Here is a 25,110-nt window from a genome sequence, read left to right as displayed (position 1 = left end):
TACTTCCTGAATGCAGGCTGAGAAAATTTTCACCCTGATCTTCTACTAGATGCCTGCAACGTGATATATTTTCACTAGGACCTTTTTCGCTCCTTTCCCTGTACTTTTAACTTGCGATAACCTCACAGTCCTTTAGACCTTACTATTACCCAGTTTCTGCTGGGGCTTCTCTTCTGTGTAAATGGTTTAGGACTAGTTACTAAGAATTTGGGGATTTGCTGGTTCTCTCTTGAGTAATGATTCTCCCTCAGTTTCACTGTAACAGAGAAGGAACACTAGTACTGTCAGTCATGGGACACTCGTGATGCTGGGGTATGTCATGGCATGAACCGCCTCCGCCACCCCTGCTCCTGCCCAGACCTTCTGGAACCATCTCCCCGCTCCGTGTCCTCTAACATTTTCGGGCATTGACCTCTGCCAGGCGCTCTGACAAGACTGCCGCTCCCTCCCACGAACGCGGCGAAACCTTCTGGAAGCCGCGCAAGGCCTGATGGGAGAGGCCGCTCAGTGCTTCCGGGTGGAGTGTAGGCGCCGAGCCTGAGCGAACTCTTCTCACACACCCGTGGCGGTTACATTACGTATAGCCTGTGGAACCCCCTGGAGGTCGTGTCCGGGAAGGTGCCAGAAGGTTTGGACAAGACAAGGGTTGGTTCAGGAAGAAGTGGAAAGGAAATTCCACGGTCTGGCTGGGACACGGGGGCGGGAAAGTTCCACGGTTCTTGGCAGGACGCGAGTGTCAGGGAAGACTCCAGAAGGTCTTCACAGAGCACCGGGTTGAAGGTTCCAGAAGGTCCGCCGGTACATGGAATGCCCCCGGGGAACGATAGGGAGGCCTGGGAAGGGCATGGAGCGTGGAGACGTTTCTAGCAGCACACGACAGTTGTAGCACAGAACAAGACGATGGGTGGAGTCAGGGGCTTGTGGAGGAGATAGGTCTCCAAAGCTCATGGCTGAACACGGGGAGTGTTGAAGGTTCTGGAAGGTTGCGCAACGAACGGGAGGTGGGGGCTGTGCTACAGGCCCGGAGTCGGCCTCAGATCAGTGTCGGCAGATTCTGGGATTTGGCACTGCGCCCTAGAACAAGGTTGTGAGATCCTGCTGGCGCCATTCCCACCGCAGAACCCCAAAGCACCCCGCGCCCATCGGCTGCCCAATCCATCTAGCAGCCTCAACCCTAGGTACAGGAACCTCCACCTGACACATAACACTCCCTCCCCTTTCCATTCTCGGCTCGTTTTGCTTTCAGGGCCTTCGTGTCGGGTTGAATTGGCTGTCACTTTCTTGGGTTTTGAGATGGAATATGGGATCCCGTGTCTGCAGCATTTCTGATGGATGCTTGTCTCCCTACTCTTCCTGCCAGGTCTTGAGGCTGTCTAGGTCTGGTTTTGTTTTGTAATATTTTTTTTATCGTGGTGCCCAAAATAGGTTCGGTTTTCTACACGGAATGAAGGGGGTGGGAAGTAGGGAGGGCATTATTATTTTGGAACTGTGTTCTTAAATTGCAAACAGGGGAAATGACGCCTGTCTTGCTTAATATCCCTGTAGTTAGGAATGGTACTCTGATTGAGGTTCACAGTCCCATATGGACATGCAATCGCCATCCTCCTTCATCTCTTACTGTCTTTTCTCCTGTTATCTTTTTTGCCTTCAAGTTCACACTGACTGATGCTAATGGAGCAGTTTCCGCATCTCAGCTCTATTACACTCTGTGCTTCGGGCTCTAGTTTCATGTGTTTTATTTCTAACTGGGATGTGCAGTTAACATGTATTGTAGTGGGATCTGCGGAGAAGGCAATGGCACCCCACTCCAGTACTCTTGCCTGGAAAATCCCACGGACGGAGGAGCCTAGTAGGCTGCAGCCCTGGGGTCGCTAGGGGTCGGACACGACTGAAACGACTTAGCAGCAGCAGCAGCAGCAGTGGGATCTGCTGGTTAAGTAGACAGGGGAACGCTTCTTGTGTTGAAGCATATTCATTTTCCCTTCATTTTGAAGTATCATTTGCCTCATTAGCAGAGGTCCTGGTGCTCAGTGTCTTCACTCTACAGCATTTGGAAGCGATTGTCCCTGAGGATTTCTGTTTCTCCTGGCTTTTTGTGGAAAGACCAGACACGGCTGAGATGGTTGCTGCCTTAGGTACTGCCTGGGTTTTCTCTGGCTCACGTTCAGATTGTCCCTGACTAAAAACCGTTTTCCACAGTTCAGCTGTGGTCCGTCTAAGATTGATGTTTCTTGTGTGAGATTTACTATTGACCTGCCACACTGAACTTTCTGGTTTGTGGGCTGATGGCCCAAGTCATCTTGGGAAATTGTCGTGTCTGGCATTATTTTTTCAGAGATTGGCTCTCTCTCTTTGTCCTCTCATTCTAGGATTCTGGTTACATGGATACCAGGTGTGGGACTCTCACCTATGAGTCCCCCTTTGGTACTTCTGTTCATTCCTTTATTTTTGTTTCTCTGGGTATCAGTTTGGCTATTTTGTGTAAACCTTTCCTCACATTTCCTATTGCTCTGTTTTCTAGCATCCATTTAGCTGTTCATCCCATTCAGTGAGTTTTCATTTTCAGATATTTTGTGTTTTTATCTTAGGATGTTCATTTCTTTCTCTTTCTGGAGGTTGTAATGCCTTCTAGGTTTCTTTGCCTGGTCTAATTAAGTTGATGTCAGCCATGATATTAACAGAAGGAAAACCAATTTAATTTTGTAGGTATGGAGGCCCCACAGCTATAGGACTTAAGAAGTGACCACAGAAAGCTGTTTATGTAACCGTTTAGATAAAGAATTAATTATTTGAGAAGAATTGAGAAGAGAGAAGGATTTCTCCTTGGTGTACCACATTAATGAAGAAGTAACAAAGTTTGTTTGTGCCCCTGCTCAGTCTCAGTATCTCCCTGTCTTCAACAATATGGATGCTCTCCAATCCTCCTCACATAGGTGGAATACCTTCCCCTGGGAATTTTGCCTATTGATTTCTGGGGAACATAGGGTCAGAGCATTTCCTCTTATACTAGGTATCTCTCAAGTCATATTAAACCAGCGTAATCATTATGCAGAGTTGATGTATTTTGTGAAGACCTGCCTCGAGCCCTCTTACTACCCTCTTCACCTTCCCTGGAATGTTCACACATTAAAGCTGAGGTGGTAGGTCACCACAATTTTTATTGAATTACTCTCTTAATCTTGAACAGAAGTCACTTAAGTCATTGTGTCTCATTCTAGGATGTAGTGATGCAGCTGACATTCTAAGTTAGTCCTACATTGTGAGAGAAGCTGGGTACTTGATGAGGCATTGCCATGGAAACAAAAGGAAGTAATGGTGAATGATGGGAGCCAATGATAAATCAGTTTCTGAGTGTTGAGGGCGGCCAGGGTAGCAGAGCTCTCATATCAGATTTGAAGCCTTTACCTAGAGGGCAGGTGGTGGCAAATTATCAGGTTTTCCTGGATTGCAGTTTGAAGGCCTTGAGTGATGTTCCTGAATGGGCCACATGGCAACAGGCACCATGACTGTCTATACATGAGCTGTTGTGGTAATTTCTGAGAAGTTTAGACAGAGTTGTCCATCTATATTGCATGGCTTTCAAAAAAGGGCAGCTTTAGTTCTTAACGACTGCAAGTCAAGAGGGTGGGAATTCATTTCAATATATGGCAAAACAAATACAATATTGTAAAGTTAAAAAATAGAAAATAAACTAATTAAAATTAAAAAAATAATAAAATATAAAGTTAAAAAAAAAAAGAGGGTTGGAGGAAAACACGAAATTTTCATTTGGAAGGATGTAGCCAAATTTTGAGGGAACAAGAGTAGAAGAATTCAGGGTTTAGTCCAGTTTACAGTTCAGAAACATAATCTTAAAGGTAGACAGCAGAAGTAGAACCTGATATTCATTCAGCTGTATTACCAAAACATAGTTTTTTCTCTCCTCATTTACCCCATTTGTATTGGAGACAACCATAGTGAGACTGTGTTTGCCAGTTAGTCTAGTTGCAATCAACTTGTCTTGATCATTCCAATGAGTGCAAGAAGAATAGAGGTCGACCATGTAGAATTTAAAACACTGTTTTTCTGGAACTTTTCATAAGGAGTGACTGATTGGACTTCTAAAGCTCGCTCGAGGCTGAGGATCCAGATCAGATATTTGCCATCAGACGTTGTCTGCAATACCTAAGGTTTGGGTGAATTTGTCCTTTCTCGAGGGTCCCAGATCATCCTGAGGTTCCTTTGCTTGTCAGGAAGTAACCTTCCTTAATGACCTGAGGAGACTGCCAGAAGCCTGTAAGCAAGCTGGGTGCAGGCTCAGTCGTTCTGGCACATGCAACTCTTTGCAATCTCGTGGACTGTGGCCCTCCAGGCTCCTCTGTTCATGGAATTTCCCAGACAAGAATACTGAAGTGGGTTGTCATTTCCTTCTCCAGGGGATTTTCCTGACTCAGGGATCAAACACACATCTCCTGCATTGGCAGGTGGATTCTTTTCCGCTGAGCCACCAAGGAAACCTCATGATCATCTCTAGTTCCGTCCATCTCTATTGCTGAAGATGGCGTTATTTAGTTCTTTCTATGGCTGAGTAATATTGCATCATCTTTTTCACCTCTTCCTTTGTCAATGGACATTTAGGCCGCTTCCATGACTTAGCTATTGTAAATAGTGCGGCAGTGAACATTAGGGTACATATATCTCTTTGACTTACAGGTTTTCCCAGATCTATGCCCAGAAGGGGGATTGCAGGATGATATACAGCTGTGATTTTCATTTTTTAAGAAACCTCCATTCTGTTCTCCTGAGTGGCTGCATCAATTTACATTCCCATCAACAGTGTAGGAGGCTTCCATTTTCTCCACACCCTCCCCAGCATGTAATATTTGTAGATTTTTGTATGATGGCCTTTCTGACAAGTGTGATGTGATATTTCTTCACTAGAGTTTTGGTTTCCATTTCTGTAATAATTAGTGATGTTGAACATCTTTCATGTGCCTTTTGGCCACCTTTATTTTTTTTGGATAAATACCTTTGTAGGATTTCGGCCCATTTTTCTTTTTTTAATATCTATATTGCGATGTTGATTCTGTTTGTACATTTTGGAGATTAACCTCTTCTCTGTCTCATTGTTTGCAAATGTTTTCTCCCATTCTCTAGATTGTCTTTTCATTTTGACTGTGGCTTCAGTTGTCGTGTAAAAGCTTTTAAGTTTAATTTGGCCTGGTTTGTTTAATTTTGTTTTTATTTCCATTACTCTAGTAGACAGATCCACAATGTATCGCTGTGATTGATGTCAAAAGTGTCCTGCCTATGTTTTCTTCTGGAAGTTTTATAATGTCTGGTCTTATATTTAGGTCATGAATACATTTTGAATTTATTTTTGTATACGGTATGAGAAAATGTTCTAATTCCATTGTTTTACATGTAACTGTCCCATTTGCCCAGCACCGCTTAGTCAAGAGACTGTCTTTTCTCCATTTTATATCCTTTCCACTTACACTGTATAATATACACCTATTTACCATAGGTGCATGGCTGTATTTCAGGATTTTTATACTTTTCCACTGATCTGTATTTCTCTTTTTCTGCCAGTACCTTACTCTTTGTGACGACTGTAGCTTTGACGTATGGTTACAGTCTGGGAGTGTGGGAAGTCTGGGAGTGTGATTCCTCCAGCTCCACTGTTCTTTCTGAAGATTGCTTTGGCTGTTCCAGAACTTTTGTATTTCCATGCAGATTTCAAACATTTTTTGTTCTAGTTCTCTGAGAAATACCATTAGTAATTTTCTAGGGATTGTATTGGATACGTAGATGGGTATGAGAGTCAATTTGACAATATTGATTCCTCCAAAGCAAGAACATGGTCATATCTTTCCATCTGTTTGTGTCATCTTTGGTTTCTTCCATCAGGGTCTTACAGTTTTCAAAGTAGAGGTCTTTTGTCTCCTTAGGTATGTTTATTCCTAGGATTTTCATTCTCATTTTTCTCACTGTTATTTTATTCTTTTTGACTGTATGGGGTCTTAGTCCCTTTGCAGACTTTTCTATAGGTGCATCAAGGAGGGCTAGTCTCTAGTTGTCGTACATCGGCTTCTCATTACAGTGGCATGTCTTCTTACAGAGCACGGGCTCTTGGTCTGGAAGAGTTCAGTAGTTGCCGCTCCTGGTCTCTAGAGCACAGGTTCAGTAATTGTGGCACACACAGGCTTAGCTGTTCTGTGGCATGCGGGATCTTCCTGGACCTGAGATTGAACTTGTTTCTCCTGCATAGGCAGGTGGACCGTTTACTCCCTAAGCCACCACGGAAGCCCTGGTGTGTCATTGTCTTTTTTTTTTTTTCAATTTTTTTTTTACTGAAGGATAATTGCTTTACAGAATTTTGTTGTTTTCTGTCAAACCTCAACATGAATCAGCTATCGGTATACATATATTCCCTCCCTTTTGAACCTCCCTCCCATCTCCCTCCCCATCCCACCCCTCTAGGTTGATACAAAGCCTCTGTTTGAGTTTCCTGAGCCATACAGCAAATTCCCGTTGGCTGTCTATTTTACATATGGTAATGTAAGTTTCCATGTTACTCTTTCCATACATCTCACCCTCTTCTCCTCTCCCGATGTCCATAAGTCTATTCCCTATGTCTGTTTCTCCATTGCCGCCCTGCATAAAGTTCTTCAGTACCATTTTTCTAGATTCCGTGTATATGTTTTAGGATACAATACTTATCTTTCTTTTTCTGATTCACTTCACTCTGTATAATAGGTTCTAGGATCATCTACCTCCTCAGAACTGACTCAAATGTGTTCCTTTTAATGGCTGGATAATATTCCATTGTGTATATGTACCACAACTTCTTTATCCACTCATCTGTCAATGGACATCTAGGTTGCTTCCACGTTCTAGCTATAGTAAATAGTGCTGCAATGAACAATGGGATACATGTGTCTTTTTCAATTTTGCTTTCCTCAGGGTTCATGCCTAGGAGTGGGATTGCTGGGTTATATAGTGGCTTCATTCCTAGGTTTTTAAAGAGTCTCAATACCGTCTTGCATAGTGGCTGTATCAATTTACATTCCCACCAACAGTGCAAGAGCGTTCCCTTTTCTCCACACCCTCTCCAGCATTTATTGCTTGTAGACTTTTTGATGATGGCCATTCTGAGTGGTGTGAGATGATATCTCCAATGTAGTTTCGATTTGCATTTCTCTAATAATGTGTGATGTTGAGCATCTTTTCATGTGTTTGTTAGCCATCTGTATGTCTTCTTTGGAGAAAGGTCTGTTTAGGTCTTTTTCCCACTTTTTGATTGGGTTGTTTGTTTTTCTGGTATTGAGTTGTATGAGCTGCTTGTATATTTTGGAAATTAATTCTTTTCCAGTTGTTTCATTTGGTATTATTTTCCTCCCATTCTGATGGTTGTCTTTTCACCTTGCTTATAGTTTCCTTTGCTGTGCAATAGGTTTTAAGTTTAATCAGGTCCCACTTGTTTACTTTTGTTTTTATTTCTGTTATTCTAAGAGGTGGGTCATAGAGGATCTTGCTTTGGTTTATGTCATTGAGTGTTGTGCCTTTGTTTTCCTCTAACAGTTTTATAGTTTCTGGTGTTACACTTAGGTCTTTAATCCATTTTAAGTTTATCTTTGTGTATGGTGTTAGAAAGTGTGCTAATTTCATTCTTTTACATGTAGCTGTCCAGTTTTCCCAGCGCCATTTATTGAAGATGCTGTTTTGGCCCCATTCTGTATTCTTGCCTCCTTTGCAAAAACTAAGTTACCCATAGGTGCATGGGTTTATTTCTGGGCTTTCTATCTTGCTCCATTGGTCTGTATTTCTGTGTTTGTGCCAGTACCATACTGTCCTGATGACTGTGGCTTTGTAATATAATCTGACATCAGGAAGGTTGATTCCTCCAGCTCCATTCTTCTTTTTCAGGACTGCTTTTGCAACTCGGGGTCTTTTGTGTTTCCATATGCATTGTGACATTTTTTGTTCTAGTTCTGTGGAAAAGTGCCATTGGTAATTTGGTAAGGATCGCATTGAATCTGTAGTTTGCGTTTAGTAGTACAGTCGTTTTCACATTATTGATTCTTCCTCCCGGGGAACATGGAATATCTCTCCATCTCTTTATGTCATCTTTGAGTTCTTTCATCAGTGTCTTATAATTTTCAGTAGAGAGTTTTTTGTCTCCTTAGGTAAGTTTATTCCCAGACACTTAGTTCTTCTTGTTGCAATGGTGAGTGGGATTGATTCCTTAATTTCTCTTTCTGATTTTTCATTGTTAGTATATAGAAATGCAAGTGATTTCTGTGTGTTGATTTTGTATCCTGCAACTTTGCTAAATTCACTGATCAGCTCTAGTAATTTTCTGATACTATATTTAGGGTTTTCTATGTCCAGTATTATGTCATCTGCAGACAGTGAGAGCTTTAATCCTTCTTTTCCCATCTGGATTCCTTTTATTTCTTTTCTTTCTCTGTTTGCTGCAGCTAGGACTTCCAAAACTATGTTGAATAATAGTGGTGAAGGTGGACACCCTTGTTTTGTTCCTGATCTTATGGAGAATGCTTTCAGTTTTTCCCCATTAAGAATAATGTTTGCTGTAGGCTTATGATATATGGCCTTTATTATGTTGAGCTTGGTTCCTTCTGTGCCTGTTTTTTGAAGAGTTTTAGTCATAAATGAGGAGAAGGCAATGGCACCCTACTCCAGTACTTCTTGCCTGGAAAATCCCATGAACGGAAGAGCCTGGTAGGCTACAGTCCATGGGGTCGCTAAGAGTCGGACACGACTGAGCGACTTCACTTTCACTTTTCCCTTTCATGCACTGGAGAAGGAAATGGCAACTCACTCCAGTATTCTTGCCTGGAGAATCCCAGGGACGGTGGAGCCTGGTGGGCTGCCATTTATGGGGTCGCACAGAGTCGGACACGACTGCAGCGACTTAGTAGCAGCAGCAGCAGTCATAAATGTGTGCTGAATTTTGTCAAAGACTTTTTCTGCATCTATTGAGGTGATCATATGATTTTTATCTTTCAGTTTGTTAATATGGTGTATCACATTGATTGATTTGCATATATGGAAGAATCTTTGCATCCCTGGAATAAACCCAACTTGGTCACGGTGTATGAGCTTTTTGATGTGTTGCTGAATTCTGTTCGCTAAAATTTTGTTGAGGATTTTTGCATCTATGTTCATCAATGATATTGGCCTGTAGTTTTCTTTTTTTGTCTTGTCTTTATCTGGTTTTGGTATCAGGGTGATGGTGGCCTTGTAGAAAGAGTTTGGAAGTGTTCCTTCCTCTGCAATTTTTTGAAAGTGTTTTAGAAGGATAGGCATTAGCTCCTCTCTAAATGTTTGATAAATTCTCCTGTGAAGCCATCTGGTCCTGGGCTTTTGTTTTTTGGGAGATTTTGATCACAGCTTCAGTTTCAGTGCTTATTACTGGGTTGTTCATAATTTCTATTTCTTCTTGGTTCAGTCTTGGAAAATTGAAGTTTTCTAAGAATCTCTCCATTTCTTCCAGGTTATCCATTTTATTGCCTATACTTGTTCATAATAGTCTCTTATAATCCTTTATTTCTGCATTGTCTGTTGTAATCTCTGCTTTTTCATTTCTAATTTTGTTGATTTGATTCTTCTCTTTTTTTTGTTGTTGAATCTGGCTAAAGGTTTGTCAATTCTGTTTATCTTCTCAAAGAACCAGCTTTTAGTTTTATTAATCTTTATATTGTTTCTTTCATTTCGTTTTTATTTATTTCTGCTCAGATCTTTATGATTTCTTTCTTTCTACTAATTCTGGGGTTTTTTTGTTCTTCTTTTTCCAGTTGTTTTAGGTGTAAAGTTAAGTTGTCTATTCGAGGTTTTGCTTGTTTCTTGAGGTAGAATTGTATTGCTATAAACTTCCCTCTTAGAACTGCTTTTGCTGCCTCCCATAGGTTTTGAGTTGTGTTTTCATTGTCATTTGTTTCCAGAAATTTTTTGATTTCCCTTTTGATTTTTTCAGTAACCTGGTTGTTATTTAGAAACGTGTTGTTTAATCTGCGTGTGTTTATGTTTCTTACAGTTTTTTTCTTTTAATTGACATCTAGTCTTAAGTGTCGTGGTCAGGGAAGATGCTTGATACGATTTCAATTTTCTTAAATTTACTGAGGTTTGATTTGTGACCCAAGATGTGGTCTATCCTGGAAAATGTTCCATGTGCACTTGAGAAGAAGGTGTACTCTTCTGCATTTGGATGGAATGTCCTGACGATATCAATGAGATCTGTCTCATCTAATGTATCATTTAAGACTTGTGTTTCCTTGTTAGTTTTATGTTTTGAGGATCTGTCCACTGGTGAGAGTGGGGTGTTAAAGTTTCCTACTATTCTTGTGTTACTGTCAATTTTTCCTTTTATGTCTGTTAGTGTTTGTCTTATGTGTTGAGGTGCTCCTATGTTGAGTGCATAGATATTTACAACTGTTATGTCTTCCTCTTGGATTGATCCCTTGATCATTATGTAGTATCCTTCCTTATCTCTTGTAATCTTCTTTATTTTAAGGTCTGTTTTGTCTGATATGAGGATTGCTACTCCAGCTTTCTTTTGCTTCCCATTTGCATGGAATATAGTTTTCCATCCTCTCACTTTCAGTCTGTATGTGTCTTTAGGTCTGAAGTGCATTTCTTGTAGATGGTATATATATGGGTCTTCTTTTTGTATCCATTCAGCCAGTCCGTATCTTTTGATTGGAGCATTTAATCCATTTACATTTAAAGTAATTATTGATATCAGAGAAGGCAATGGCACCCCACTCCAGTACTCTTGCCTGGAAAATCCCATGGATGGAGGAGCCTGGTAGGCTACAGTCCATGGGGTCGCTAAGAGTCGGACACGACTGCGCGACTTCACTTTCACTTTTCCCTTTCATGCACTGGAGAAGGAAATGGCAATCCAGTCCAGTATTCTTGCCTGGAGAATCCCAGGGATGGCGGAGCCTGGTGGGCTGCCGTCTATGGGGTCACACAGAGTCGGACACGACTGAAGCAACTTAGCAGCAGCAGCAGCAATTATTGATATATATGTTCCTATTGCCATTTTCTTAATTGTTTGGGGTTGATTTTGTAGATCTTTTTTCTTCTCTTGTATTTCTTGACTATATAAGTCCCTTTAACATTTATTGTAGAGCTGGTTTGTGGGTACTGAATTCTCTTAACTTTTGCTTATCTGAAACGCTTTTTATTTCTCCATCAATTTTGAATGAGATCCTTTCCAGGTACAGTAATCTTGGTCATAGATTTTTTTTCCTTTCAGTACTTTAAATATATCCTGCTATTCCCTTCTGGCCTGCAGAGTTTCTGCTGAAAGATCAGCTGTTAAGCGTGTGGGGTTTCCTTTCTATGTTACTTGTTGCTTCTCCCTTACTGCATTTAATATTCTTTCTTTGTGTTTAGTCTTTGTTAGTTTGATTAGAATGTGTCTTGGTGTGTTTCTCCTGGGTTTATCCTGTATGGGGCTCTGTGCCTCTTGGACTTTATTCACTATTTCGTTTTCAATGTTGGGAAAATTTTCAACTATAATCTCTTCAAAAATTTTCTCATACCCTTTCTTTTTCTCTTCTTCTTCTGGGACCACTATAATTTGAATGTTGGTGAGTTTGATGTTGTCCAAGATGTCTCTGAGACTGTCCTCAGTTGTTTTCATTCTTTTTACTTTATTATGCTCTTTAGAAGTTATTTCCACCACTTTGTCTTCCAGCTCACTGATTCGTTCTTCTGCTTCAGATATTCTGCTGTTAATTCCTTCTAGAGAATTTTTAATTTCAGTATTGTGTTGTTTGTCTCTATATGTTTATTCTTTAATTCTTCTGGGTCTTTGTTGATTGAATCTTACATCTTCTCCATTGTGTCTTCAAGGATCATCTTTACTATCATTATTTGGAATTCTTTTTCAGGTAGTTTGCCTATTTCTTCTTCATTTATTTGGACTTCTGTGTTTCTAGTTTGTTCTTTCATCTGTGTAGTATTCTCTGCCTTTTCATTATTTTTTTAAACTTATTGTGTTTGAAGTCTCTTTTTCCCAGGCTTCAAGGTTGAATTCTTTCTTCCTTTTGGTTTCTGCCCTGCTAAGGTTGGTCCAGTGGTTTGTGTAAGCTTTGATTAGGGTGAGATTTGTGCTGAGTTTTTGTTTGTTTGTTTTGCCTCTGATGGGCAAGCCTGAGTGAGATGGTAATCCTGTCTGCTGATGATTGGGTTGTATTTTTGTTTTGTTTGTTGTATAGATGAGACATCCTGCACATGGTGCTACTGGTGGTTGGGTAATGCTTGGTCTTGTATTCAAGTGGTTTCCTTTGTGTGAATTCTCACTATTTGGCACTCCCTAGGGTTAGGTCTCTGGTAATCTAAGATCTTGGAGTCAGTGCTCCCACTCCAAAGGCTCAGGGCTTGATCTCTGGTCAGGAACAATGATTCCACAAGTGGTTTGTTATGGCATTCAGTGAGATTAAAGCAAATATCCAAAAACAAGAAACCAAAGATGAACCCCAGACAAATGGGGTTTGGCAGTTACAAAATCAGGCAAATAATGATTAAAATATTGGAATGTACACATATACATATACACCCATGAGCAAAGTCTAAACAGTCCAACAAAAAGTACAGTAGGTTAACCCGGCAAACGAAATCAAAAATTATATTTACCAGTTAAGAACAACACTAACTAAAGCACAAACTGGAAAACAAAACTAAAGTAAGGTGTCAAGTGGGGAATAAAGCAATGAAAACAAAACTAACAGATATGTTGAGAGGAAAGGAAAGAAAGAAAAAAAAGAATATATATGCAAAGTTAAATAGAGGTAGATTAAGAAGATTTATATACATTAAAGATTAACTGCAAGGGGAACAGAATAGTAGGAAAGACAAAGAATAAATGTAGACAATATATGATAGGTTTAAAAAAATTAAAATTTAAAATTATAAAAAAGGGAAAAGGAAAAAAGAAAAAAAAGAAATCTCCATAGAACTGCAAAAGCCCAACATAGAAGCAGAGGTTTATAACAACAATAAAAAGTGTGACTGAATATACACATGTACATATACACTCATAAACAAAACAGTCTAACAAATATAAAGTACAATAGATATACCTAGCAAATAAAGGAAACCAAAAATTATATCTAACAGAACAAAACTAACTAAAGCACAAACTGGAAAGCAAAACTAAATCAAGGTGCCAATTGGGGAATAAAGCAATGAAAATAAAGCTAACACATATGTTGAGAGGAAAGGAAAGAAAGAAAGAAAGAATAGATGTGCAAAGTTAAACAGAGGTAGATGAAGAAGATTTATATACATTAAAGATGAACTGCAAGGGAAAAAGAATAGTAGGAAAAGCAAAGGAATAAATGTAGAAAATATAATAATAGATTAAAAAAATTAAAATTAGAAAAAGATAAGAAAAAAGAAAAGAAAACACCACAGAACTGCAAAAGCCCAATGTAGAGGCAGAGGTTTATAACAACTATAAAGAAATGTGACTGACTAAAAAAAAGCTCAAGAGGTTAATTAGATTTCATAGTGCCAACAAAATCGACAGCTACAATGGAGAGAGGGGAAGGAAAAGAAAAAAAGAAGAAAAATCCAAAAGAATCTACAGAAGAAGTCAAAACATCAGAATAATAAATGTCTTTCTTGAATCACTGCTGTCAGAATCCTTTCCCTTGCTGGGAGTCACAGTCCACCTCACCTCCCTAGGATGCCCTCCAAGACTGTGCTGGTCTCTGGACCTGCTGTGGGGGCAGATCAGATTCTAGTCTGGTCCTACTCCTGTGTGTTCTTGCCTTCAATGTCCACAGCTATCAGAACTAGTGCATTTTCTTTTGTAGGAGCTCTCAGTGTCCTTTTATATATTCTAGAGACACAGAGTCTGGCTAGTTGATCGTGTGGATTTGATCTGCAGCTTGTAAGGCTGGTGGGAAGGTTGTGGGTCTTCTTCCTTAGCCACACTGCCCCTGGGTTTCATTTGTGGTTTCATTTCCACCTCTGTATGTGGGTTGTCCACTGGGGTTTGCTCCTGAGGCTGCCCTGGAGGACTTGGGTTTGCCCCTATGAGGGCCAGGTGTGGAGGTGGTGCAGCTACTTGGGCCACAGGGGTCCTGGTAGCACCAGGTACTCAGGGGAGTTGGCGGCTAGGGCAGCAGAAAACATAGTGCTCTAGAAGGGTATGGCAACCAGTATTAGCCCGTACGCTCCAGTATTCTTGCCTAGAGAACCCTCGTCCTTGACAGAGAAGCCTGGCATGCCACAGTCTACAGGATCACAAAGAGTTGGAAACTACCGATGTGACCCTATGTGTGTAGACGCAAGATTTTTTGGCCTGCGGCAGCTCTGCCCCAATAACAATTGAACATGAAGGTGGCACAGCTGCATGGCTTGCGATGACCCTGAAAGCGCCAAGTGTGCAGGGACATGGACTGCCTCTGCCGCAGGAGTTATAGCCCTATCAGAGTCTTCTGTTACATCCTCTTGTAGCTGGCGATCAGAAGGCCTCTTTGACCAGTCTTTCTCCGTGGCTCTGCCCATTCAGGCACTTAGAGGGCTCTGTTGCTTGGGGTCCTACTCTCTCGTTTGGCGCATCACGCACATAGAGGGACCCCCCTGGCTGGTGTCCTACTCTGTAGATCAGCACTTCAGGCACTTAGAGAGGCACCCTGGGTGGGGTCCTACTCTGTGGTTCAGTGCGTCAGGCATTAGATGGGCCAACCTCTCTATTGTTGAGGTGCCGATGCTGGTGTGTGGAGAGAGAGAGGCTATGGTGATGGCTTCATCCCCTACATTTGACTCACCAGTATCGCCTTGCTTCCATGGCTGCCTGACTTTCTTCCACAGGCGTTTCCCACCACAGTCTCCCCCCCTCACATCTGCTCGCTATGTTTCGCACAGTCAACAGCAGTCCTCGCCCTGGGGTTCTACACAATCCCTAAGCTCCAGCTCCCAGCTGATGCACCTTCCAGGGGACCTGCGTCCTTGTCCGGGGTATGTATGGCTGTGGCAAGGACTGTCTGATTCTCATTCCATTTAGGCTGCCACAGATCAGCTGTTTCAGTCTCAGCCTTAAATGTTTCTGCTCTGACTCAGACAGTTGCCCCAGTGTGGGGATTAGACCCCTGCTTCAGTTCCCCCACTGGCTGAGAGCAGGTCCAGACCTGCTAACAGTCCTGTTTATCCCTCTAGTTCCGTTGTCCTACTGAGTTTTGCGTGGCTTTGTATATTCTTTTCCACTGGTCAGGCACTCCTGTCCACTCTCAGCTGGTGTTCTGGACGCATTTCTGTGTCTAAAGGTGTATTCCTGATGTATCTGTGGAGAGAGACGTACTCCAGGGCCACCTACTCCTCCACCATCTTGTTCTCTCCCTCACTGTCCTGATGAGATGGTAGATAGGACAGGCTCCTCAGTTTCTCTATCTGAGGCTGCTATTCCAGGAGCACTTGGGGTGGTTCTGGGTCTGAGCTGCTCTCGAGACTGGCAGTGGGAGCATGGGTGGCCTGAGGGAAGGGACAGATGTAAGAAGAGCAGACAGCACCGCGTGGGAAGGGGTCTGGACATGGAGAGGGTGGTACCACGTGGGAGGCTGACTGGCTGGAAGATCAGCAGCCCCTGAGGGCGCTGGCTCTGACCCCCTCCTCAGTCTTGGTCCTCTGCACCCCGGTGCTTTGGCCAGTGTTCACCTCGAGTGGGAGGACCTTTGGCCATAAGCACGTTGAGGGCCAGCCATCCCTGAGAGAGCACACGTGAAGAGAGCCAGGGGCCCAGGGGCAGGACACTGATGGTCCTCACCCGAGGGGCATGGCTGGCTGGTGCACAGTCAGCCCCCATCCTAGGCCTCAGCTGGTCCCGTGGCAGGTACCTGTCAGGGGCTGCCCCTGGGTCTCCTCAGGGTGACAGGCAGCAACAGGCGAGGCATGTCCCTCAGACAGGAGCCCTTGAGCAGAAAGGGCAAATCCCCCGGTTGACAAGGGAGACGGGGCCCCTGGGGGCGGGGAGAGAATTTCCAGAAGGACCCTAGACATTGGCAGCTTCAAGGGTGCTGCTGAGTTCCCACAAGGAAATGTTTCAGATGCGAGCACTCCTGGGGCTGGGGGGCTTTCCCTCCAGCAAGTGCTGGTGTGTGGGCTCAGGTGACGAGCCCTAGAGCCTCCCCTTTAGTAATATGGGGCCATGTTATGCCCAGTCCCCGGGAGACATGATGGCATGTGGTCCATGCTCCCTAGCACAGGCACTGGGCTTCTGGCTTCTTCTCCACTAGTTCCTCTGCTCTTGTCACTGCCCTCTACATTTGTCTCAGAGCTCAGACAAGTTAGAAGTCCCTGAATGGAGAATGTTCCAGCTCTTCACACAGGTCAGCCTTGAGATCGGGACACCACAGGGAGATCAGGGGACCCATGTGGAGTGTGAGGGCCACATGGAGACAGCCCCAGATCACTCTGAGCCTCGTGCTCTGCCTGTTGGAGAGCAGGAGCATGTCTTCATCTAGGATGAAGGCTTGAGCGGGGCGAAGCCACTGTGTGTGGGAAAAGGCTGCAAGCCCGTCACTGCCCAGAGCCGTGCTCAGCCAAGAGCCAGAGGTGCTGGAAGGTGGGAAGGGTGGCCAGGACTTGTGCTGTTCAGATGAGAGACCAGAAGTGGCTACAAGAACCACACACTTGCTGACTTGTGCCCCGGCTTTCCTCACCTACAGGTTCAAGCCCCCACAGGGATGATGCTCCTCTTTGCCTTCCTCCTCTTCATGGGATGGCCACTGGGCTTCGTTGAGCCCTGTGAGTATCAGTGCTTCTGTTTCTTGAAGAAGATGAGACTTGACTTAATCGGGGTCATTTTAAGGGTCTGAATGGAATTTTTGCCATCTTAGCCAGCTGAGATCTCCATCTAGCAATTGTGCAGTTGGTGAGCACAAGGTGTCCAGGAGCAGGGGGAGGGTCAGAATGGAGGAAGGCTCCTCTAAGGACCAATGGACGCAGGGGCCGCAGGGTGGACCCGGGGGAGTCTCTGGCTGTGGCCCTTCCTCATTGGAACAGGCAGGCATGGCTGGGTACAGGGAACTCAGGGAGGCTTTGGCCCCTTATGACTACAGGCCCTGCGTGAAAAGGTGGGTCCATCAACAGAGCAGAGGCTCACACACCTGGCCGCCTGGGAGCTTTCCTGAGAACCTGTCTCTGAGGAGAAGAAAACTCCTGGGTGTACCTGGAGTGTACCTAAAACTTCTTGGTGTCCAGGAAGCTCGTGCTGCCCAGGCTCAGAGCCCACTGGTGACTGAGCTGTGCAGCCTCAGGGAGTCCTTGAGGCCGAGGGAAGGGGCCGGCTGCTGGGCAGATGCAGTGAGTGGCAATGAAGGAGTCTGACTCTGCTCTCTTTTATCTAGGGACCTATAACGTACAGTGCTATGAGTGTGCAGTGAAAAACACCTTCAATTGTCCACTTCTTAGAACGTGTCCTTATGAAATTAGGCGTTGTTTTACTGTCTCCATGCGTAAGTACCAGATTACCTTCTTACTCCTATTAATGAGTCACGCCACATCGGCAGTTTCAGGGGACAGGGCCACTCTTTTCTCTCTCTGTACCCATCCTGAGAGCATGTTTCTAGGACAAAGCTCAGCCCCAGGAAAGGGCAGGTAGTAATAGCCTCTTGGAGAGACACATAGCCTGCCACGTGAGCCCTTGTGTCCGTAGGTGTCCTGCCGCGTCTCCAGGGGCTGGAAGGACTGCTGCCACTCAAGGCCTTGACTCCTTGGCCATCCCTCGTCAAGTAGGTAGATTCCCCAGTGCAGCTTAGCCAATTCCTTGTTTTCCATAGGAGCATGGTCCTCTGGCAAGGTTTTCCAACAAAGCAGGCCCAAAACATGAATGCACCTTAGATCCCTCAGGAAAGGGCTTACCGCACAAGGAGCTGATGTAGAAGGGCCATGGCAACTGCAGAATATCAGCTGAAGGCCATACTATAGGGACTTGCTGGTTGATGGTCTGTTTGATCTTTGGGACGTCAGCAAAAATGTATTTCCTGGTCTCCATTCTTTTCTAGGTCCCTAGATTCCTTACCACAAATAATGAACAGAGCGACTCCTTTGTATAGCTTCCTGACAAGGGACTGTACATTTACTTAGGGAGGCCAGATGCCTAGATAAGTTGGCAGTGTAGATGGAAAATCATCCCCAGGTGAAGTTGTTCATGGAGTAATGAAAATTCTAGTGGACTTGAATATTCTTGCTTACTCAAGAAGTTTAGGCACTGAGGACTTACCTGGTCGTCCAGTGTTAAGAATCTGCTTTCAATGCATGGGACGTAGGCTCAGTCCCTGGTTGGGAACTGAGATCCCACATGTGGCAGGGCAATTAAGGCCATCTTCTAAAACTACTGAGCCCTCATCCTCTGGAGCCCATGGGCCACAAGGAGAGAGAAGCTTGGGTGATGCAAGGAAAGCTCCCACATGCTGCATCTAAGACCTGATGTGGCCAAAAGCATGTGATACATAAACATTTTTCAAAAGTATTTAGGGCCTTGTAACAAATAAAGAGGAACCAGATATCAAATTGCCAACATCCGCTGGATCATTGAAAAAATTAGAGTTCCAGAAAAACATCTACTTCTGCTTTCTTGACTATGCCAAAGCCTTTGACTGTGTGGATCACAGCAAACTGTGTAAAATTCTTAAAGAGATGGGAATACCAGACCACCTGACCTGCCTCTTGAGAAATCTGTATGCAGGTCAAGAAGCAACAGTTAGAACTGGACATGGAACAACAGACTGGTTCCAGATCGGGAAAGGAGTACGTCAAGGCTGTATGTTGTCACCCTGCTTATTTAACTTATATGCAGAGTACATCATGAGAAACACTGGGCTGGATGAAGCACAAGCTAGAAGCAAGATTGCCAGGAGAAATATCAATAACCTCAGATATGCAGATGACACCACCCTTATGGCAGAAAGTGAAGAAGAACTAAAGAGCCTCTTGATTAAAGTTAAAGAGGAGAGTGAAAAAGCTGGCTTAAAACTCAGCATTCAGAAAACCAAGATCATGGCATCTGGTCTCATCACTTCATGGCAAATAGATGGGAAAACAGTGGAAACAGTGAAAGACTTTATTTTTGGGGGCTCCAAAATCACTGCAGATGGTGACTGCAGCCGTGAAATTAAAAGACACTTGATCCTTGGAAGAAAAGCTATGACCAACCTAGACAACATATTAAAAAGCAGAGACATTACCAACAAAGTTCCACCTAGTCAAAGCTATGGTTTTTCCAGTAGTCATGTATGCATGTGAGAGTTGGACTATAAAGAAAGCTGAGCACCTAAGAATTGATGCTTTTGCGTTGTGGTGTTGGAGAAGACTCTTGAGAGTCCCTTGACTGCAAGGAGATCCAACCAGTCCATCCTATAGGAAATCAGTCCTGAATATTCATTGGACGGACTGATGCTGAAGCTGAAACTCCAATATTTTGGTCACCTGATGTGAAGAACCAACTCATTGGAAAAGACCCTGATGCTGGGAAATATTGAAGATGGGAGGAGAAGGGGACGACAAAGGATGAGATGGTTGCATAACATCACTGACTCAATGGACATGAGTTTGAGCAAGCTCCAGGAGGTGGTGTGGAGAAGGCAATGGCAACCCACTCCAGTACTCTTGCCTGGAAAATCCCATGGACAGAGGAGCCTGGTAGGCTGCAGTCCATGGGGTCACTAAGAGTCGGATACAACTGAGCGACTTCACTTTCACTTTTCACTTTCATGCATTGGAGGAGGGAATGGCAACCCACTCCAGTGTTCTTGCCTGGAGAATCCCAGGGACGGGGGAGCCTGGTGGGCTGCTGTCTATGGGGTCGCACAGAGTCGGACACGACTGAAGCGACGCAGCAGCAGCAGCGGGAGGTGGTGATGGACAGGGAAGCGTGGCATGCTGCAGTCCATGGGGTCGCAAAGAGTCGAACATGACTGAGCAACTGAACTGAATAAATAAAATTTTGTGCGCATCAGGACTCATGTGAAAGGAGCAGTGACCCCATAAGAGACCAAGGCAGACTTGCCTGTGAATGTTTGAGAGTCTCTGGCGGAGGTGTGGGTTGACAGTGGCCTGCTGTGGGGTCAGGGGCACAGGCCGCAGCAGTCCTGGGAGGTGTAGCATGTTGGCATAAGTCCTCTTGGAGGAGCTCACCATTAGCCTGACCATAGAGCCTGCAGCCTATCATAGACACTACAGACTCCAGGACTGGGCTGCCTCAGGCCAAACTACAGTGAGGGAGCACTGCCCCACCCATCAGCAGAAAATTGGATTAAAGATTTACTGAGCAAAGCCCTGCCCACCAGAGCAAGACCAGGTTTTCCCCACAGCCAGTCCTTCCCATCAGGAAGCTTGCACAAGCCTCTCATCTCCATCCATCAGAGGCCAGACAGAATGAAAACCACAATCATAGAAAACTAATCAAAAAGATCACGTGCATCACAGCCTTGTGTATCTCAATGAAACTATGAGCCATGCAGTGCAGGGCCACCCAAGATGGACAGGTCAGGGTGGAGAGTTCTGACAAAACGTGGTCCACTGGAGAAGGGAATGGCAAACCACTTCACCATTCTTGCCTTGAGGACCCCATGAGCAGTATGGAAAGGCAAAGATATGATACTAAAAGATGAACCTCCTAGGTTAGTATCCAATATCCTACTGGGAAGAGCAGAGAAATAGCTCCAGAAAGAATGAAGAGGCTGAGCGAAAGCAGCAACAACCCTCAGTTATAGATGTTTGGCAGTGAAAGTCTGATGCTGTAACAAACACTATTGCATAGGAACCTGGAAGGTTAGGTCCATGAATCAAGGTAAATTGGATGTTGTCAAGCAGGAGATGGCAAGAGTGAACATTGACATTTTAGGAATCAGTGAACTAAAATGGATGGGAATGGGAGAATTTAATTCATATGACCATTATATCTACTACTGTGGGCAAGAATCCCTTAGAAGAAATGGAGTAGCCCCAATAGTCAACAAAATAGTCTGAAATGCAGTACTTAGGGGCAGTCTGAAAAGTGACAGAATGATCTTGGTTTGTTTCCAAGACAAACCATTCAACATCACAGTAATCCAAGTCTATGTCCCAGCCACTAATGCCCAAGAAGCTGAAGTGGAACTGTTTTATGAAAACCTACAAGACCTTCTAGCATATGTGTGTGCTAAGTTGCTTCAGTTGTGTCTGACTCTTTGCAATTCTGTGGACTGTAGTCTGCCAGGCTCCTCTGTTCATTGGATTATTGAGGCAAGAATACTGGATTGGGTTGCTGGGCCCTCCTCTAGGGGATCTTCCTGACCCAGGGATCAAACTCACATCTCTTACATCACCTACATTGGCAGCAGGTTCTTGACCACTAGTGCCATCTGGGAAGCCCCACAAGACCTTCTGGAACTAACAAATAAAAAGATGTCCTTTTCATCATGGGGAATGGAATGCAAAAGTAAGAAGTCAAGAGATACCTGGAGTAATAGACAACTTTGGCCTCGGAGTACAAAATGAAGCAGGGCAAAGGCTAACAGAGTTTTGCCAAGAGAATGCACTAGTCATAGCAAACACCCTCTTTCCAACAACACAAGAGGTGACTCCACACATGGACATCACCAGATGATCAATACCAAAATCAGATTGATTACATTCTTTGCAGTCTAAGTTGGAGAAGCTCTATACGATCAGTAAAAATAAGACCCAGAGCTGACTGTGGCTCAGATCATGAACTCTTTATTGGAAAATTCAGACTTAAAATGTAGAAACTAGGGGAAACCACTAGGCCATTCTGGTGTGAGCTAAAGAAAATCCTTTGTACAGTGGAAGAGACAAATAGATTCAAGGGATTAGATCTGAAAGACCAAGTCCCTGAAGAACTATGGACGGAGGTTCATAACATTGTACAGGTGGTGGTGAACAAAACAATCCCCAAGAAAAACAAATGCAAGAAGGCAAAATGTTTGTCTGAGGAGGCCTTACAAACAACAGAGAAGAGAAGTGAACGACAAAGGAGAAAGAGAAAGATGTATCCACCTGAATGCAGAGTTCCAAAGAATAGCAAAGAGAGATAATAAAGCCTTCTTAAGTGAACAATGCAAAGAAATAGAGGAAAACAACAGAATGGGAAAGACTAGAGATCTCCTCAAGAAAATTAGAGATACCAAGGGAACATTGCAGGCAAAGCTGGGCACAATAAAGGACAGAAATAGCAAGGACCTAACAGAAGCAGAAGAGACAAAGAAGAGGCGTCAAGAATACACAGAAGAATTATACAAAACAGGTCTTAATTACCCGGATAACCACAATGGCATAGTCACTTACTTAGAGCCAGACATGCAAGAGTGTGATCAAGTGGGGCTTTGCAACCATTACTACGAGCAAAGCTACTGGAAATGATGGAATTCCAGCTGAGCTATTTCAAATCCTAAAAGATGATGCTGTTGATGTGCTACACTCAATATGCCAGCAAATTTAGAAAACTCAGCAGTAGTCACAGGACTAGAAAAGGGGAGTTTTCACTGCAGTCCCAGAGAAGGGCAACACCAAAGAATGTTCAAGTTGCTGCACAATTTCACTCATTTCACATGCTAGCAGGTTGATGCTGAAAATCCTTCAAGCTAGGCTTCAACATTACAGGAACCCAGAATTTCCAGATATACAAGGTGTATTTATTTATTTATTTATTTTTTTTTTTATCTGCAACCTAAAAAGTGGTTCCTGATTCATAAAAAATAGGAATAAATAGATCAGTAGTTACTGGTGGTCTATAGAAAGTATTAAATCTTCTCTCATCCAAGTTGGGTAACTGTTTAGTTAACATTTGAGAGTTGGGGGTTTTTTTTGTTTTAAAGATTTTAACAAGGTGTATTTAGAAACATCTGGTGGATCATCGAAAAAGCAACAAAGTTCCAGAAAACCATCTACTTCTGATTTATTGACTACATCAAAGCCATTGACTGTGTGGATCACAACAAACTGTGGAAAAGTCTTAAAGAGATGGGAATACCAGACCACTTTACCCACCTCCTGAGAAACCTGTATGCTGGTCAAGAAGCAACAGTTAGAACCAGACGTAACAACGAACTGGTTCAAAATTGGGAAAGGAATACATCATGGCTGTATATTGTCACCCTGCTTACTTAATTTATTCAAAGATTACATCATGCAAACTACCAGGCTGGATGAATCACAAACTGGAATCAACATTGCCAGGAGAAATATCAGCAACCTCAGATATGCAGGTGGCACCACCCTAATGGCAGGAAGTAAAGAGGCACTAAAGAGTCTCTTGATTAAGGTGAAAGAGAAGAGTGAAAAGGCTGGCTTAGAACTCAACATTCAAAAAATGAAGATTATAGCCTGCAGTCCCATCACTTCATTGCAAATAGATGGGGGGAAAATGGAAACAGTGACAGATTTTATTTTCTTGGAATCCAAAGTCACTGAGAATGGTGACTGCAGCCATGAAATTAAAAGACGCTTGCTCCTTGGAAGAAAAGGTGTGACACACCTAAAACAGCATATTAAAAAGCAGAGAAATCACTTTGCTGACAAAAGTCCTTATAGTCAAAGCTATGGTTTTTCCAATAGTCATGTATGCATGTGAGAGCTAGACCATAAAGAACGCTGAGCACCAAAGAATTGATGCTTTTGAACTGTGGTGTTGCAGAAGATCTTGCGAGTCCCTTGGATGGCAAGGAGATCAAACCAGTCAGTCCTGAAGGAAATCAACCCTAAATAGTCATTGGAAGGACTGACCCTGAAGCTCCAGTACTTTGGCCACCTGATGCAAAGAGTCGATTCATTGGAAAAGACCCTGATGCTTGGAAAGATTGAAGGCAGGAGGAGAAAGGGGATAGAGGATGAGATGGTTTGAATGGCATCATCAGTCAGTAGACAGGTGTTTGAACGAACTTCAGGAGATAATGAAGGACAGGGAAGCCTGGCATGCTGCCTTCATGGGGTCGAAAAGAGTCAGATATGACTGCATGACAGAACAACAACAACAATATTTAGGGATGGAGCTAGTTAAGATAACTGTGCTTTGATATTTGGATGTTGAAAGCATGAAATCTGTGATTTTCATTTCTATTTCTTTTTAGGTTTGAATTCTCGGGAAATATTCGTTCTCAAGAACTGTACATGGAACTGCACATTTCTGTATAGAGCCCAAGAGCCTCCGGAAGCCCCAAGAAGAAAGACTACTCATAGATTTAACAGTTTCTATTGGGTTAGTTGTTGTGGCGGGAACCAGTGCAATTACCATGGACCTACTAATCTGGAAAGGGACATCACAATCGATTATACACTTGAAGAGGATATCGAAGGAACTGTGCGATTGGGGGAATCAACTTTGTTTCTGAGCATTGTCTCCATCCTAGTCAGCAACACGCTGACCTGAGAAGCCCCCTTTGGAGGGGCTGATCATCTCCCCGTCTCTCACAAGTTAGCTGTCCTTTACTCTCTTGTGAGCCAAAGACACTGACCCCTAGAGTCCCCGGTTGATGATTTCCCCATTTAGGAATTGTTTCAAGAAAGAAATAAACATCAGAATTGTTCAGATACTATGGATTCGGAGATTTCTTTGTGGTTTTAACATTTGATCTTTCTTCCCCTCAGTAGGTGTCACCTCACACATAATCAACAACCTCTTGCCACTTTAGGGAGCAGAGGCGGAGTATTTTAATAACAGCAAAAGCGTCACAGGGCCTAGTCTACATGCCCACCTAAAGAGTGGCCCCAGGTTTGCTCAGACCACATGCCCCTGAGGCACCCGAGCCTGCACGCTCCCAGTGTTCAGGTGGGGATGGCGGAAGTCGAGAGTGTGCTTGGCGATGCAGTGGAATGAGGACAGTCAGAGCTGCCACGGAGACTGTGCATCGCCCTGCGTGGTGCCATGAGACACCTTCTGCAGGACTCGAGCCGTCTTCCACGGTGGCGCCTGGCTTCCTAAGAGTGACAGGACGTTTCTCCAGATGCTGCCATTTGAGAAGGGTGAGGGCCCTAAGGCCAGCTTCTGACTGCCTTGAAGTGGCAGCTACAGATGTCCAGGCGACTGCTGTCACGCTCCGTGCTCCCAAGGTCAGTATCAGAAAAAGGTGTTGACAGAACAGAAACTCAGAC

General features: G+C 43.7%; 1 protein-coding gene across 3 annotated transcripts; it reads left to right on the top strand.

Annotated features, from left to right (window-relative positions):
- The first annotated feature begins 506 nt into the window (after window positions 1–506).
- Window positions 507–24,552, top strand: GML (glycosylphosphatidylinositol anchored molecule like). Of its 3 annotated transcripts, none has more exons than XM_081505145.1 (4): window positions 507–618; window positions 16,689–16,767; window positions 17,370–17,477; window positions 24,090–24,552. In XM_081505145.1, the coding sequence occupies exons 2-4, from the start codon at window positions 16,707–16,709 to the stop codon at window positions 24,386–24,388; spliced, it is 468 nt and encodes a 155-aa protein (XP_081361271.1). In that variant the 5' UTR covers window positions 507–618; window positions 16,689–16,706; the 3' UTR covers window positions 24,389–24,552. The 3 variants fall into 3 exon arrangements, with proteins under 3 accessions (XP_081361271.1, XP_081361269.1, XP_081361270.1); XM_081505143.1 differs by having other exon boundaries at window positions 507–628; XM_081505144.1 differs by having other exon boundaries at window positions 507–645.
- The last annotated feature ends 558 nt before the right edge of the window (window positions 24,553–25,110 follow it).

Source organism: Giraffa tippelskirchi, chromosome 6, assembly GCF_054371585.1.
Source record: "Giraffa tippelskirchi isolate mGirTip1 chromosome 6, T2T-mGirTip1v1.2.pri, whole genome shotgun sequence".
Taxonomy (NCBI): domain Eukaryota; kingdom Metazoa; phylum Chordata; class Mammalia; order Artiodactyla; family Giraffidae; genus Giraffa; species Giraffa tippelskirchi.
This window is presented reverse-complemented; position numbering and strand designations above follow the sequence as displayed.

What these genes read in the sequence shown, in the direction of transcription:
- GML (XM_081505145.1), top strand. Translation starts at nt 16,707, where the DNA reads ATGATGCTCCTCTTTGCCTTCCTCCTCTTCATGGGATGGCCACTGGGC. An exon ending in ACTGGGCTTCGTTGAGCCCT is followed by an intron (nt 16,768 to 17,369) that starts GTGAGTATCAGT and finishes TCTTTTATCTAG; the next exon opens with GGACCTATAACGTACAGTGC. An exon ending in TTGTTTTACTGTCTCCATGC is followed by an intron (nt 17,478 to 24,089) that starts GTAAGTACCAGA and finishes ATTTCTTTTTAG; the next exon opens with GTTTGAATTCTCGGGAAATA.